The sequence below is a fragment of the Bos javanicus genome, chromosome 9 (genome assembly GCF_032452875.1).
Source record: "Bos javanicus breed banteng chromosome 9, ARS-OSU_banteng_1.0, whole genome shotgun sequence".
Classification (NCBI taxonomy): domain Eukaryota; kingdom Metazoa; phylum Chordata; class Mammalia; order Artiodactyla; family Bovidae; genus Bos; species Bos javanicus.
Window position 1 is genome coordinate 81300310 of NC_083876.1, and position 18125 is coordinate 81318434.

General features: G+C 41.1%; 1 protein-coding gene across 6 annotated transcripts in view; it reads left to right on the forward strand.

The window, feature by feature from the left end:
- Nucleotides 1-18125, forward strand: part of ZC2HC1B (zinc finger C2HC-type containing 1B) — a 53102-nt gene that overhangs the window by 19479 nt on the left and 15498 nt on the right. For 5 of the 6 annotated variants that reach the window (XR_009738573.1, XR_009738574.1, XR_009738575.1 and 2 more), the window contains exons 5-6: nucleotides 12067-12206; nucleotides 17340-17445. Coding sequence is in view for 3 of the 6 variants with exons in the window: in XM_061428200.1 (XP_061284184.1) it covers nucleotides 12067-12206; nucleotides 17340-17445 (246 nt within the window). In the remaining 3 variants the exon portion in view is untranslated. The other variant, XM_061428202.1, reaches the window with a different exon arrangement.

Consider the following 18125-nt stretch of genomic DNA (forward strand, 5'->3'; position numbering starts at 1 on the left):
AACTCCAATATTCTTGCCTGGAGAATTCCATGGACAGAGGAGCCTGGTGGGCTACAGTCCATAGGGTCACGAAGAGTTTGACACAACTGGGTGACTTTCACTTTCCCAGCATCAGGGTCTTTTCCAGTCAGTTGGCTCTTTGCATCAGGTGACCAAACTATTGGAGCTTCAGCTTCAGCATCAGTCCTTCCAGTGAATATTCAGAGTTGATTTCCTTTAGGATTGACTGGTTTGATCTCCATGCTGTCAAGGGGACTCCTCGAGAGTCTTCTCCAGCGCCACAATTTGATATCTCTTCAGCACTCAGCCTTCTTTGGGTCCAACTCTCACATCCATACATGACTACTGGAAAAAACATAGTTTTGACAGTATGGACTTTTGTCAGCAAAGTGATGCCTCTGTTTTTTAATACACTGTCTAGGTTTGTCATAGTTTACCTTCCAAGGAACTTGTGTCTTTTAATTTCCTGGCTACAGTCACTGTCCACAGTGATTTTGGAGACAAGAAGAATAAAATCTGTCACTGCTTCTACTTTTTCCCTTTCTCTTTGCCATGAAGTGATGGGACCAGATGTCATGATCTTAGTTTTTTTAAATCTTGAGTTGGAAGTCAGATTTTTCACTGTACTTTTTCATTCTCATCAAGAGGCTCTTTAGTTCCTCTTGGGTTTCTGCCATTAGAGTGGTATCATCTACATATATGGTGGTGGCTTAGTCACTAAGTCGTGTCTAACTCTTGTTACACCATGGACTGTAACCTGCCAGCTTCCTCTGTCCATGGGATTCTCCAGGCAAAAATACTGGAGTGGGTTGCCATTTCCTTCTCCAGGGGATCTTCCCAACCCAGGAATCAAACCCGGATCTCCTGCATTGCAAGCAGATTCTTTACCAACTGAGCCATGAGGGAAGCCCTGGTATATGATATGTGTCCTGGTAGTCTTGATACCAGCTTCTGATTTATCCAGCCTGGCATTTTGCATGCTGTACTCAGCATATAAGTTAAATAAGCAGGGAGACAGTATACAGCCTGTTCATATTCCTTTATCGATTTTCCAATCCATTTGTTTATGTCTTCTTTAATTTCTTTCAGCAATGTTTTGTAGTTTTTACTGTTTAAGTCTTTTGCTTCTTTTGGTTAAATTTATTTCTAAGTATTCTTTTGGTATTGTTGTAAGTGGAATTGTTGACTTTCTCTTCAGATTGTTAGTGTATAGAAATACAACCAGTTTTTGTGTGTTTTTGACCTGCAGCTTTGCTGAATTTTGATTATTAGCTCTAACAAGTGGTTTTTGGTGTGGAATCTTTAGGGTTTTCTACGTATTAGTTTATGTCATTTGTGAAAGGAGATGTTTACATATTCCTCTTCAATTTGTATGTCTTTTCTGTGTTAAATCTTCTGGCTAGAACTTCCAATACCATGTTAAATAGCATTGGTAAAAGCAAATATCCTTGTATTATTTTCCATTGAGTATAATGTTAACTGAGGGTTATAACTGACTACTTAAAGCATGAGTAAGAGCGTATTATGGGAATTATAACATTTGGAAGTGAAATGTATGGCAATAACAGGATATGGTTGAGTGGGAAAATGAATATATATTGTTGAAAGGTTCTTACGGTATACATGAGTAGGTATAGTACTATCTGAAGGTAGAGTATTATATCATAAAGATGCCTATTAATAAGCCCTAGAGTAAGCATTCAAACATATTGACATATAGCTGATAAGATATTATGTAGACTGGAGATAAAATGGGAAAAAATTCAATTTAAAGAAGACAGGAAAAGACGAAAAAAGGAATAAAGACCAGGTGGGATAAATATAAATAGCAAAATTATAGATTTAAACCTAACCATATAGATCAGTTCAGTTCAGTTGCTCAGTCGTGTCTGACTCTTTGCAACCCCATGAATAGCAGCACACCAGGCCTCCCTGTCCATCACCAACTCCCAGAGTACACTCAAACTCATGTCCATCGAGTCAGTGATGCCATCTAGCCATCTCATCCTCTGTTGTCCCCTTCTCCTCCTGCCCCGAATCCCTCCCAGCATCAAGGTCTTTTCCAAGGAATCAACTCTTCACATGAGGTGGCCAAAGTATTGGAGTTTCAGCTTCAGCATCAGTCCTTCCAATGAACACCCAGGACTGATCTCCTTCAGAATGGACTGGTTGGATCTCCTTGCAGTCCAAGGGACTCTCAAGAGTCTTCTCCAACACCACAGTTCAAAAGCATCAATTCTTCGGTGCTCAGCTTTCTTCACAGTCCAACTCTCACATGCATACATGACCACTGGAAAAACCACATCCTTGAATAGACAGACCTTTGTTGGCAAAGTAAGGTCTCTGCTTTTTAATATGCTGTCTAGGTTGGTCATAACTTTCCTTCCAAGGAGTAAGCATCTTTTAATTCATGGCTGCAGTCTCCATCTGCAGTGATTTTGGAGCCCCAAAAAATAAAGTCTGACACTGTTTCCTCTGTTTCCCCATCTATTTCCCATGAAGTGATGGGACCAGATGCCATGATTGTAGTTTTCTGAATGTTGAGCTTTAAGCCACCTTTTTCACTCTCCTCTTTCACTTTCATCAAGAGGCTTTTTAGTTCCTCTTCACTGTCTGCCATAAAGGTGGTGTCATCTCCATATCTGAGGTTATTGATGATAGTTGCCTATAAATAACCTGAACACTTAAGATAAAATGCAGAGATTGTCAAACTAAATACTAAAGCAGAATCCAATTATATGCTTTCCACAAGAAACACTTTAAAGACACAAATAAGCGAGCCAGGAGATAACGAGATAAGGAGGTGAGCCAGATGGGTCTAGAGAGGCCACACCTTCCCTGAGGGACAGCTGCTCCTGTACGTGTATCATTTTGATCTAATTGACATCTGTAGCTATCATGTGATACACAGTGACAGCAGAATATAATTGTTATCAGGTACACATGGAACATTCAACCAAAATAGACCATGTGCCAGGACCACAAAGTAGATCTCAATAAATCTGAAAGGATTGAAGTCATACAGACTATGTTATTTGAGTACAGTAGAATTAAATTAGAAATTAGTGATGAAAATATATCAAGAAAACTCTTGAATATTTGGAAATTAATAAATAATTTCTAAATACCCTATGGATCTAAGAAGAAATTACAAGAAAAATTAGAAAATATTTTGAACTGAATGGTAATGAAAACATACCAAAATTTGTGGGATTCAGCTAAAGCAGTGCTTAAAGAAAAGTTTATAGCTTTAAATGTTTGCGTTAGGAAAGGGGGAAAAGGTTTAAGTCAATTGCCTTAAACTTCCTCTTTAAAAAGTTAGAAAAAGAAGAACAAATTACACGTAAATTAAGTATAAGGAAGAAAATAGTAAATGTAATTCATCATATTAACAAAATATTTTTTTCAAGTATATGGTCATCTCAGTAGATACAGGAAAAGCCTGTACAAAATATAATACCTATACATGTTTAAAAAAGAAAAAAGCTCTGAGAAAGGTAGAAATAGAAGGGAACTTCCTTAATAAAGGACATCTCTGAAAAATCTATAGCAAACCTCAACTTAAAGGTGAAAAGCTGAACACTTTCCCACTGAGTTCAGGACAGAAGCAAGTATGTCCTTTCTGACCACTTCTGTTCAGCACTATCCTAGACATAGTACCCAATGTAATAAGAAAAAAAGTACATATTTTATACACACACACATAAATTTAAAGGTTGGAGAGGAAGAAGTAAAACTCTCCTTATTTACAGACAGCGTGATCATGAAGGAGTAAATGTAGAAAATCTTACAAAACTACAAAAAAATGCTACTGAAATTACAAGTTAATTTAACAGGCTTTCAGGATATAAAGTCAGTATACACAGGTGAGTTGTATTTCTATATACTAGGCATTGGAGATGGAAATGGCAACCCACTCCAGTGTTCTTGCCCTGAGAATCCCAGTGATGGGGGAGCCTGGTGAGCTGCCGTCTATGGGGTCACACAGAGTCAGACATGACTGAAGCAACTTAGCAGCAACAGCAGCAGCAGCAGCAGGCATGGGTGGGTTAGTTGCTCAGTCGTGTCCAACTCTTTGCGACCCCGTGGACCACAGCCCACCAGGCTCCTCCATCCATGGAATTCTCCAGGCAAGAACACTGGAGTGGGTTGCCATTTCCTTCTCCAGATACTAGGCATAAACAGTTGAAAAAAATGAAATGAAAAATGACATTACAATCATGTAAAAAACATGAAATACTCATGTATATATTTAACAAAATATGTGTAAGACTTGTAAAATGAAAACAGGAGGACCAAAATTAATGGAGATATTTACCATTTTCGTGGTTTGGAAGACTCATGTATTGTGTTACAAAGTCAGTTATCCCCAGATTGATCTGTGAACAAAATGTAATTCCAAGGAAGATCCCTGTGAGTTTTCTTGCCAATGGGAATTGACCAGCTGATATTAAAATTACACAGAAATTCAAAGCCAGGATAGTTTTAAAAAAAGAATAAAATCGAGGACTAACCTATCTGATGTCAAGATTTAAAATAATATTACAGTAATCATGACAATTTGGTATTAGAATATCAACTGAACAGAAAAGAGAATCTAAATATAGACCTCCCCCCAATCAATTTGTTAATTGACTTTTAACAAAAGTAGTTCAGAGTGTGAAAAGAGAGTCTTATTAACAATTGATGCTGAGACAACTGGATATCAAAATGGCAAAAATGAATTTTGATCCTTATATGTACACAAAAATTCAAAATGAATCATTGACCTAACATAAGTGCTGTAACTGTAAGATTTCTAGAAAAAACAAACATCTTTGATCTAAGAATCAACGAAGATTTTTTAAGCTGGATACAAGATACAGTAACAATTTTTTTTTAAGGAAATTGATAAACTGGGCCTTGCCAACATTAAAAACTTTAGTTGTGAGAGATACCATTAGGAGAATGCAAAGGTGAGGTATAGGGCAAGAGAAAATATTTATAACACATGTATCTGAGGGAGGTCAAATATCAAGAATATTTAAAGAAATTTTATGACTTAGTAATACAACAACCCAATAAGGAAAAGGCAAGAGATGTATTTGAACAGAATGTCACAAAATAATGGTCAATAAGCACATGAAAAGATACTCAACATCATTTTTAACAGGGACATGTAAATTAAAACCACAGTGAGATACCAGTACACACCCACTTGAATGGCTAAAATTGAAGACTGACAATACAAGAGATGGCTAAGATATAGAACAGCTGGAACTCTCATATGCTGCTCCTGGAAGTCTAAAATAGTACAGTCACTTTGCACTGGTATTTTCTTAAGTTAAACATACAGTTACCTATACAGCAATTCCTATTCCTGACTATGCAAAAAATGGAAAACATGTCCTTGAAACAGACTTACACATTAATGGTCATAGCAGCTTCCTTTAAACAGCATAAACTAGGAGCAACTGAAAATGACCATCAGCAAGTAGACGGAGAAGCAAATTGTGGGATATCTACAAACTGGAATAGAACTGAACAGTAAGAAGAAAGTGTAACTATACATGTAGCACTGTGGATGCTGTCTTATAGTAAGATATACAAGGGCTAACACTCATCTTTAGTGACAGGAAAACAGGAGTCTGGGTTTGGTAGAATATTGACTGAAACAGGGGCATGAGGGGACTTTGGAGGTAATAAACTTGTTCCATATTTTGATTGTGTTGGTTACACAATTGAATGTATTTGTCAGAACTCAAATGGGTGCTTTTTATTGTATGTAAATTATTCCTCAATGTTCATTTTTAAAAGTAAAGAAAAAAGAAAATTCTCTTGGCAGTCCACTGGTTAGAACTCCACAGTTTTGCTACTAGGGGTTCAGTCCCTGATTGGAGTACTAAGATTGTGCAAGCCACACAGCACAGCAAAAAATAATTAATTAAGAAGTAAAACAAAGTCACAGTGTAATACTATAAAAACCATCCAAAAAATCATCAGAACCTCAATACCAGAAAATACTCTTAATAACTGCTACACTTTTGCTAGGTGCTAAAGAAAATATGACTCAGAATAGTCTGTTGTCTTAAGATGTTCCATAGAAAGATCTATGGTTGTAATTTTGATAAGACTTTGGCAACAAGCTTTGTATAATAAAAGCATCTTTTATGAGAACTGCTTCCTTTTATAGCAGAAGCTGCAGGGTTGATGGCTACTTCTAGTTCTGTAGTTGAATAGTGAAAGCATGTCAGATGTCCCACTGTGTGAATTTCTCTAATTTCCACGTTGGATTTAAGATGTGGGGATTATTGTTTCTTTAAAATAAACAATTCCCTTTGTAAGGCCTCATCAAGTGTACAGTTTATTTTCCTGCCCTTTAAATTTTTATGCTAAAATATCGTTTTATAATTAAATTCTTCCCCATGCCCTTATTATAATTTTATGCACCAAGCAAAATGATTACCTCCAATAGCACATTTTCATTATGATCCAATTATTTTGATTGCACAGGGATTTTATATTAGCCCATATATCCTCCAGCTTAAATACTTAGAAAATTTATACAGACATAACTAGAGTTATTAATCATATGGTCTAGTATATATGAGTTTGGAAGTAATTTCCTTTTTTTTTCCCCAGCATGATTCCCTATTTCGTGGCCCAATTTTTTGACATGCGTATATTGTAATTCTTATGACTTAAGTGAATTTGCAGTCATTCAACTTTCCAAGATTATGTGACAGCTTATGGGGCAGTGATATAGAATATTTACAATTGGGATTTTCAGTGAGTCCTGGGATATTTGCTCACCGTTTCACAGGGCTACATGTTGATACATGGGTATTCAACAAAATGCTTGCATTTTCAAAGATGCTTAATTTTCCACTTTAATCTTTCATGAGATCTGAAGTAAGACTTTAAAAATCATTATCTGTTGAAATAGCACATCATGATTTTTTGACATTATTGGCAGAGGAAGAGGAGACTGGATTGAGATGAGGGTAGAATGTGTAGCTCAGTCATGCTGTGTTCAAATTATTGTTGCAGGAAAAAACCTCTTCCATTCTCAGTATGTTTGATCTTCTCTTCCTCTGCTCTTTTTGTTTTTTTTAATTTTTAAAAATTTATTTGGCTGTGCTGGGTTGCTGGGTCTTAGTTGCGGCATGTGGGATGTAGTTCTCTGACCAGGGCTTGAGCCCGGGAGCACTGCATTGGGAGCACAGACTCTTGGCCACTGGACCACCAGAGAAGTCCCTTCCTCTTCCCTCTTAAGCCTGGGCTTCAGGTTCCTCCTGTGGTCTCCTGGAGGACCTAGAGCTTCCTCCTTTCAGAGCATATTCCACAGAGTGGTAATTGTCTTCCTAGTCCTCTAGCCATCTCTGAGATTTTTGTCAGCAGGAAAATACACTTCAGCTTGGTTGTCTCCACAGAGGAATATAGTGAGTGCCAAATCCCTAGAAAGGTGCAATGAATGAATGAACAAGTCAGATTAAGGAAGCAACATGGTCACTGCCATAATCATTGCCTTTGACCAAACTGTCTCGCTTATGGTAGCAGTATCTCTGATATAAAGCGTATAAATTGTAACTATGCAGTTGGTAAAACTAAAGAAATAACCACTGAACCATGAACTCAGTCCTAGATGGTTTTCTACACTATCGTAAATGAGTTCTGCATGCTAATGGCACTTTCTATTTTACTTTTCATAAGCAGTTTCTCCCTTGTTTGATAGTTGGAACACAAGCCGGCTGGGCCTGTTTCCTTCTAGTGACAGCAGGTTGCACTCGCCCACTGTGCCACGCCCCACTGTGGATTATCATAGGTAACTTTCACAACACCTCAATGGAATAGGTGATGTGTAGGTGCTGGGGAAATTGAAGCTGAAGGAGGTTAAGTAACGTGCCCAAGTGCACACACGAAACAGGTGAAGAGCTGGGGCTCAAAACCAGTCAGGCAGGCTGTAGAGCCTTCACCATTTCCCAATGCTGTCTTCTTTTATTTTGCTCAAGGAATTTGTCACCATGGGAAAATTTTTGTTTCTGTATTAGAATGCTTAGCCCATGATTACAGAGACATTGTATCCTCAAGTTACTTGGAGTGTAATAGGTGTTCAGTAAGTATGGAATTGATGATGAAAGGTCCATATAGTCAAAGCTATGGTTTTGCTAGTAGTCATGTATGGATGTGAGAGTGGACCATAAAAAAGGCTGAGTGCCAAAGAATTGATGCCTTCGAACCGTGGTACTGGAGAAGACTTTTGAAAGTGAAAGCTCTGTAGCTCAGATGATAAAGAATCTGCCTGCCATGCAGGAGACCCGGGTTCAATCCCTGGGCCAGGATGATCCCTTGGAGAAGGGAATGGTGGCAAGCTATACAGTCTGTGGGGTCGAAAGAGTCAGACGTGACTGAGTGACTAACACTACTACTAGTGGAAAGCAAGCAGTTCAAACCAGTCAATTCCAAAGAAATCAACCCTGAATATTCACTGGAAGGACTCATGCTGAAGCTGAAGTTCCAATACTTTGTCCACCTGATGTGAACGGCCAACTCATTGGGAAAAGACCCTGATGCTGGGAAAGACTGAAGGCAAAAGGAGAACAGGGCCGCAGAGGGTGAGATGGTTGGATGGCATCACCAACTCAATGGACATGAGTTTTAGCAAACTCAGGGAGAGGGTGATGGACAGGGAAGCCTGGCGTGCTGCTGTCCATGGGGTCATAGAGGCGAACATGACAGAGTGACTGAACAACAATAAGGGAACATTTCATGCAAAGATAGGCCCAAAAAAGGACAGAAACAGTAAGGATCTAATGGAAGCAGAAGAGGTTAAGAAGAGGTGGTAAGAATACACAGAAGAACTGTACAAAAAAGGTTTTAATGATCTGGATAACCACAATGATGTGGTCACTCACCTAGAGCCAGACATCCTGGAGTGTGAAGTCAAGTGAGATTTAGGAAGCATTGCTATAAACAAAGCTAGTGGAGGTGATGAAATTCCAGCTGAGCTATTTCAAATCCTAAAAGATAATGCTGTTAAAGTGCTGCCCTCAGTGTACCAGCAAATTTGGAAAACTCAACAGTAGCCACAGGATGGGAAAAGGTCAGTTTTCATTCCAAAGAAGGGAAATGCCAAGGAATGTTCAAACTACCATACAATTGTGCTCATTTCACATGCTAGCAAGGTAATGCTCAAAATCCTTCAAGGTAGGCTTCAGAAGTATGTGAACCAAGAAATTATAGATGTACAAACTGAATTTAGGAAAGGCAGAGGAACCAGAGATCAAATTGCCAACATCCATTGGATCATAGAAAAAGCAAGGGAATTGCAGAAAAACATCTGCTTCGTTGACTATGCTAAAGCCTTTGACTGTGTGAATCACACAAACTGTGGAAAATTCTCCGAGAGATGGAAATACCAGACCACCTTATCTGCCTCCTGAGAAACCTGTATGCAGGTTAATAAGAAACATTTAGAACCAGACATAGAACAACAGACTGGTTCCAAATTGAGAAAGGAGTACATCAAGGCTGTATATTGTCACACTGCTTATTTAACTTCTGTGCAGAGTACGAAATACCAGCCTGGATAAATCATAAGCTGGAATCAAGATTATTGGAAGAAATATCAACAACCTCAGATAATGCAGATGATACCACTCTAATGGCAGAAAGTAAAGAAATGAATGAGGAGCATGAAAAAGCTGACTTAACCCTTACATGACATATATTGAGGAATAAAGCCACTTCCCACCCCCCCCCAAAAAAAGGTGGCTTAAAACTCAACATTCAAAAAACTAAGATCATGACATCCAGTCCCATCACTTCATGGCAAATAGATGGAGAAAAAATGGAAACAGTGACAGATCTTATTATCTTGGGCTCCAAAATCACTGCAGATGATGACTGCAGCCATGAAATTAAAAGACACTTACTCCTTGGAAGAAAAGCTATGAAAAAGCTAGATACTGTATTAAAAAGCAGAGACATCACTTTGCCAACAAAGGTCTGTATAGTCAAAGCTATGGTTTTTCCAGTATATCATATACAGATATGAGAGTTAGACCATAAAGAAGGCAAGTGCTGAAGAACTGATGCATTTGAATTGTGTGCTAGAGAAGACTCTTAAAGTCCCTTGGATAGCAAGGAGATCAAACCAGTCGATCCTAAAGGAAATCAATCCTGAATATTCACTGGAAGGACTGATGCTGAAGCTAAATCTCCAATAGTTTGGTCACCTAATGCAGAGCCAGCTCACTGGAAAAGACCCTAATGCTGGGAAAGATTGAGGGCAGGAGGAGAAGGGAGCAACAGAGAATGAGATGGTTGAATGGCATCACTGATTCAGTGGATATAAATTTGAGCAAACTCAAGGAGACAGTGAAGGACAGGGAAGCCTGGCGTGCTGCAGTCCATGGGGTCACAAAAAGTTGAACATGATTTAGCAACTGAACAACAGCTGCCAAAGTGTGAAGTAAAAGTTCAGTGTTAACCATTTCTTTTATTTCAATTTCTTATATATTCAAATTATTTCATTTTATGAGTATTCATTTTAGGAAATGATCTATTGAAAAAGAAAACTCCCCAAACTGCTTAAAAAGATGCCTTCAAAAAAATCTTTAGCTTTGAACATATCACTACTTTAAATATCTATTTGTAGGGGTTTTGTCTATACACTAAACCAAACTTCTATGCAGAGCTTAAGATGGTACTATCTCATATCCTTCTTGGAGAAGGCAATGGCACCCCACTCCAGCACTCTTGCCTGGAAAATCCCATGGACGGAGGAGCCTGGTAGGCTGCAGTCCATGGGGTCGCTAAGAGTTGGACACAACTGAGCGACTTCACTCACTTAACTTTTCTCATATCCTTCTAGGGAAGAGAGATAGTTATTATCCTACCTCTTGAATATCCACTTTGTCATCCCTTCAAAGTGCCTAAAAGAAAACAACACAACCCCCACCACCCCTCTTGCTGTGGAGGAAGAGCCTCCAACCTGGCTTCAGAACGTGTGATCATCTCCCCGATCTGAGAAGACTGGGGATCTTTCGCACTTCTCCTTTCTCCCACTTTCTGTGTGTGCGCATGGTCAGTCGTTCAGTTGTGTCCAACTCTGCAACCCCATGGACTGTAGCCCGCCAGGCCCCTCTGTCCATGCGATTATCCTGGCAAGAATACTGGAGTGGGTTGTCATTTCCTTCTCCAGGTTTTCAGGAATCGAACCCGTGTCTCCTACATTGCGCGCAGATTCTTTACTACTGAGCCACCGGGGAAGCCCCTCCCACTATCTAGTAATTGCAGATTGGACTGACTGAGACGACCGGGTACAGCCCAGAGCCTCAGAGGATTCCACGCCCTAGCAGCTGCCAGAGAAGTTCTGACACTGGAAGCTGGAGTCCTAGCATCCCTTATCTCCTGTTTGTCTTTTGGAACCCTCACTGTTCCCTTTTCTTTACCCCCTTTCTGAGCATATTAATGTCTCTTCACTTAGGAATTCAGTAGGAAAATCTAGTTACTGCTGAAGGAGTGTGATGTTGGTTTCAAATTCCACCCCCCTCCCCCAGTCGCTTGGGTTTTCCTGCTAGCTCAGTTGGTAAAGAATCCACCTGCAATGCGGGAGACCTGGGTTTGATCCCTGGGTTGGGAAGATCACCTGGAGAAGGGATAAGCTACCCACTCCAATATTCTGGCCTGGAGAATTCCATGGACTGTATAGTCCATGGAGTCGCAAAGAGTTGGACACAACTGAGTGACTCTCACTTTGTCAGTCATCATTGCCAAATTTCATCAGTACCACATATATAATTAATCTATTTTCTAAAAAAGCATAGCATGTAAACATTTTAAGGGAACACTTGTAACTGAAATAAGTACATAGGTAGAAAAATTTTCCTCCCCCTTGTCGTTTATCCGAGCCCTTTCATGTCTCCCCCTCTGGAACAGGCTGTCTCAAACCAGAGTTTTGTACCTCACTCTTTCACTTTGGAGCAGAGTTCATACTCTGTTTATTTCATTTCATATAGTCCTTCCCTTCCAGAGTTGTTTTTGAAATGTTAATTGCCTTTTCATTGTTATCTTTACTTTCAGATTATATTCAGTGTCCATATTGTAAGAGGAGATTTAATGAAACTGCAGCCAGTCGACATATTAATTTCTGCAAGGATCAAGAGTCTCGCCGAGTCTTTGATCCAGCCCAGACAGCAGCCAGATTGGCATCCAGAGCACAGGTAAGTCTCTCACCCCAGGTGTTGGCTCCTGTGCCCTTGTCTGCCCAGGGAAAGCAGGTAGAATTTGCAAGGGAACCTAAATCACCTGTCCTGAGAACTGTAAGGATCAGGACAGCCAATCTTCATGGGACTTGGCTACTTTTGAGCAACACTTTCCAGCTAAACAGCACCATTGGATGTTGTAGAAAAAGTTCTCTACAGGGTCTGAAGGTTCTTAGGTTGAAGACTTAGCTATCTAAGTATTGTTTCTATACTGTTATGGTAAGACTCTAACCAATGGTGATTATCATCAGCTTTAACCACCCTCAATAGTATTTAGAACCTGAAGTGAAACTGGCATAAGTGGAGGAAACTGTCACAAGGAGCCTGTTCTACGGTTTGTGTTTGCTCCATGGAGAAGGGTCTGCAGCTTCAAAGCCACAGAATCATCAATGTAAAGTAAATAAATAAAACAGCTATTATAAATTGGAAAAGACCCTGATGCTGGGAAAGATTGAATGCAAGAAGACAATAGGAAACAGCAAACAGCTGGAAACAACTGGAAACAGCAAACAGCTCCATACACATCAAAGGTACTGGAGACATAGCTTACAGTATACTATGAAAACCATTAGTTTCATAAACATGTCTTAAATACCAAGAAAAGATTGTTATATTGTTCAGGCACTAAATCATGTGTGACTCTTTGCAGCTTCCATGGACTATAGCAGTCCAGGCTTCCTTGCCTTTCACTGTCTCCCAGAGTTTGCTCAAATTCATGTCCATTGAGTCAGGGATGCCGTCCAACCATCTCATCCTCTGCCTTCCCCTTTCCTCCCACCTTCAATCTTTCCCAGCATCAGGGTCTTTTCCAACGAGTCAGCTCTTCACATCAGGTGGCCAAAGTATTGGAGCTTCAGCATCAGTCCTTCCAATGAATACTCAGGGTTGATTTCCTTTAGGGTTGATTGGTTTGATCTCCTTGCTGTCCAAGGGACTCTCAAGAATCTTCTGCAACACCACAATTTGAAAGCACTCAGCCTTCTTTATGGTCCAACTCTCACATCTGTATATGACTACTGGAAAAGCCATAGCTTTGACTATACAGACCTTTGTTGGCAAAGTGATATCTCTGATTTTTAATATACTGCCTAGGTGTGTCATAGCTTTTCTTCCAAGGAGCAAGTGTCTTTTAATTTCCAAAGAATAACAAGGAGAAATAAGAAAGGCTTCTTAAATGGCTGCTATCAAAAAGTCTACAAACAATAAATGCTGAAGAGGGTGCGGAGAAAAGGGAACCCTCTTACACTGTTGGTGGGAATGCAAACTAGTACAGCCACTATGGAGAACAGTGTGGAGATTCCTTAAAAAACTGGAAATAGAGCTGCCATACGACCCAACAATCCCACTGCTGGGCATACACACCAAGGAAACCAGAACTGAAAGAGACACATGTACCCCAATGTTCATCGCAGCACTGTTTACAATAGCCAGGACATAGAAGCAACCTAGATGTTCATCAGCAAACGAGTAGATAAGAAAACTGTGGTACATACACACAATGGAATATTACTCAGCCATTAAAAAGAATACATTTGAATCAGTTCTAGTGAGGTGGATGAAACTGGAGCGTATTATACAGAGTGAAGTAAGTCAGAGAGAAAAACACCAATACAGTATATTAACACATATATATGGAATTTAGAAAGATGGTAATGATGACCCTATATGTGAGACAGTTAAAGAGACACAGATGTAAAAAACAGACTTTTGGACTCTGTGGAAGAAGGTAAGGATGGGATGATTTGAGAGAATAGCATTGAAACATGTATATTACCATATGTGAAATAGATCGCCAGTCCAGGTTCGATGCATGAGACAGGGTGCTCAGGGCTGGTGCACTGGGATGACCCTGAGGGATGGGATGGGGAGGGAGGTGGGAGGAGGGTTCAGGATGGGGAAACATGTACACCCATGGCTGATTCATGTCAATGTATGGCAAAAACCACTACAATATTGTAAAGTAATTAGCCTCCAATTAAAATAAATTAATTAAAAAAATAGAAAGTCTTCTTAAGTGAATAGTGCAATGAAACAGAGGAAAACAATAGAATGGGAAAGAGTAGAGATCTCTTCAAGACAATTAGAGATACCAAAGAAAAGATTAAGTGGGTCTGAATACTTAACAGTAGAGGATTGTTTAGAAAGATTTCCATGATATCCAACATGTCATAGGAATGGGACCCTCTCTAACAATAGCACACCCTACAGACTATGGATTCTGACCTCCACATATACTAGACAGTTACTGAATATCTACGCTGTACCTGCTGCTGCATCAGGTACTGGCTGATCAAGGGTTTGTGATTCAGAGGAGGGGGCACCCTTGAAAGCAGTGCAGTAGGAAGATGTCGGAGAAGGCAATGGCACCCTACTCCAGTACTCTTGCCTGGAAAATCCCATGGATGGAAGAGCCTGGTAGGCTGTAGTCGGCATATTCAGGAGTATGGTGGAGGCAAAGGCCACTTGGGATTCATGGAAAGCTTCAAGGAGGAGCAAATACTTTCCCCAAAATATCAAATGAGTTTACTGGTCTACATTTGAAGTTGAAAAGGACATTATGCACTAAATGTCCAGCCCGTGACCTGAGGAGCCCACCATGTAGAGCTGAAGGACAGAGAGCCTGTGGGTGAGTGACAGGGGGTGGCACAGGCCAGATGAGCATCAGAGTCAGGAGGGCTTTAACCCAAGTGGACTCAGAGAGGAGGAAAAGGGATTAAGTGGATAGATGCCTTAAATCTGAGGCCAACCAACATGAGGGCCTGGAAGCAGGAATTGAAAGTCCCCAGGAACCCCAGAAAGTCCTATCCATCTTTTCTTCTTGTCTCTTCTTCCTATTCCACTGCTGCTTCATTGTCTCTCTGCAGAACTTGGCCTTTCTGTCCAATTGTCCATCACTAGCCTCACACATCATTCTATATGCAGTGTAGACTGGTTGCATAATGCAGACTTTAGTAACATGGAATTGATATCTTAGAAAGATCACCCTGGCAGTTAGTGTTCAAGATTAACTGGTGAGAGACCAGTTAGAGCTACGCCAACTGAAAAAGAAAATGAGGGCCCAGAGTCAGAGGGATGTGTGTGGGGGGTTTTTGTGTGGAGGGTGTGGATTTAAAAGAGAATTGTTGGAACTGAGAAGCTGATTGGAATATAAGGTAAAAGAGTATCAGGGTTGGCAAAGAGGCTTTTAGCTCCAGAGCAGATAACACCACACATCTAGATGAAAGAACCCAGAAGGCAGCAGTGGGGAGGTAGTCATTTTGGTAAGGAGCCTACGATAACTACAGTTGTAGAGATTCAGTCTTTACACGTGAAATAGCGTGGAAGCACTGCAGTGTCAGAAGAACTTGGATTCTACAATCAGTAGTCAGGGTTTGACCTTCAGTTTTATAATATACTATCTGTAGGTTAGTTTGGACAAGTTCCTTGAATTCTTTGAGACTCACTTTAGCCTGTGTCTGGCTGAGCTGTTAGGGGGATCACAAGTAACAGCAGTACCACACAGACCCCCCTACCTTTACCCTCTCAACACTGTCCCCGACCCCCCTTCCCCTCTCTGACGGTCCTCTCGAGTGGGGCAGGCACCACAGTTTTGGGGGAAATATGACTGCTTTGGACTTATAAGAGTGAAAATGTTAGCCGCTCAGTTGTGTCCAACTCTGTGACCCCATGGACGGTAGCCCACCAGGCTCCTCTGTCCATGGGATTCTCCAGGCAAGAATACTGGGGTGAGTTGCCATTCCCTTCTCCAATCCAGGGATCTTCTCAATCCAGGCATCGAACCTGGGTCTCCTGCGCTGCAGGCAGATTCTTTACCATCTGGACCACCTGAATTCAGCTTAATTTTGGGGGGGAAATAAAAGTACAACTCTACCTAGACTTTCTAAAGCAGTAAAGGGTGCATTCTGTTTCTTCGAATGCTTCTAAGCAGTCCACGAAGTGAGTCGGTGTTCATGGGGCCAAGGGGAGCAGAGGGGGAAGCAGCGGACGGAAGTGCTTTTTATTCCTGAAGAAGGCCAGCTGGCTGTCCTGAGCGTAACCAGCAACTTGGCCTGGTTCCTCTCCTTGTCTTCCAGAACGAAGTGGTGATTGGGAACACAGAAGAAAAATTGCTTGCTTTCTGAATTGCTTGCTTTCTGAGTAAACTCGCTGTGGAGTGTATCTGAACAGCAGTGCTGTTTCCCCCATGCCAGCTTCGCCACTCTGCTGCCTGCCTCATCGTGGAGCTTATTGAGAGGGAGAATAAAAAGGGAGGTGTTGTCTCAGTTTGGAAGGGCTGTTAACAGCACAGCTGAAATGTGTTTCTATTTTAAACATAATCAGCTTTAAAAAATGTGTTATACCCTTAACCAGAAGAGACCCGGATGGGTTCTCTGAAAATAGCTTTCTTTGTTTGCCTGGGGATGAGCTGCATGCCATCGCCTCGCAGCAGGCCCTGCCCAAGTGAGGATTCTCACTTGGAGGAACAGGTTATCTTTGTACCGGAGTTGCCATGGAAATGTGGAGGGATCTGTGGCAAGGTAAAAGGGAGGGCACAAAGGAACTCCCAAGGAACCTTTCGGTCCTTCTTCCGTGTTAATATGGCTCTTCTGCTACCGCCACTCAGTAGGGTGGGCAGTGGCGTGGGGATGTTGGAGTTCCATGTTTAAAACATTTGGTGCCTGCCAGTGCCTGTTTTTCTTCTCTGTGCATGTATTTAAAAACAAAATCATCTTCGAGTATAATGAAAAGCCCAAATGTTCCATAACTATCCTTATTGACATTAAGTGATTTCTTATGTCTCCACATAACTGATCGAACAGGATTAACACATCACCACTCCCCCAAAGGGCTTGATTGTGGAACAAAAGCCCCAAAACCCAGACATGGTTTTGAGCCCCAGCAGGAAGGACAGGAGCCAGGTTACTGAGGTGCAGGGTGTGTGGGTCCCCCTCCCCTGGGCGTCACAGGTCCTGGACATGACCACCCTGCTGCTGGTGCATGGGAGGCCACATTACCTCCTGTATGCTTCCCGAGCTGACAGAGCTCTTCCCTTCTCCTCCCCAATCCCCCACCTCCCCGCTGGTCTCCCTCTCCCTCTGTCTCCTTCTCCAGGGTAGAGCTCAAATGAGTCCAAAAAAGGAACTGACTGTAACCAGTGCTGTGGGAGCTCTGCTACAGAACAGGGCCCTGGAGGCCAGTGCAGCGCCAACCAGGCCAGGTGAGTTGGAATGAGCATCTCAACTATCGAATGACGGGGTCAGAGGAGACCACTGTTGGCTTCGGGATTTGCTGGCGGTCAGCAAAAACTATGACATCCAAAGTTGCTTTGGGATATAAAGATATGTGAGTTTGTTTGAGATTTAGAGCTTATTTGGCAGGAAAGGATATTTCCTAATTTACCAAGATTGTACAACTCTTGACAGTATACAAAATCAGATCTGATGACAATAGCTGGGGCTAGAACCGTTGTTCCCAGGTCTGGTAAAATTAAGAAGAGATTAAGGATGGGAGATGGCAGTGTGTCAGATTTTGTGTTGAAAATAAGGGAAGAAAATGAAATTGTGGTCTCAGAGGGATATCTGTATTTCCATGTTCATTACAGCATGTTTCAAATAGCCAAGATACAAAAACACCCTTCATGTTCATTGATGGATGCATGGATAAAGATGGGGTATATATGCACAATGGAATATTATTCAGCAATAAAAAGAGAAGGCAATCCTTCCATTTTCAACTTCATGATAAACCTTGAGGTGAAATAAGTCAGAAGGAGGACAAATACTGTATGATCTCGGTTATGTGCGTGCTCAGTCATGTCCGATTCTTTGCCATCCCGTGGACTGTAGCCCACTATGTCCTCTGTGGAATTTTTCAGGCAAGAATACTGGAGTGGGTTGC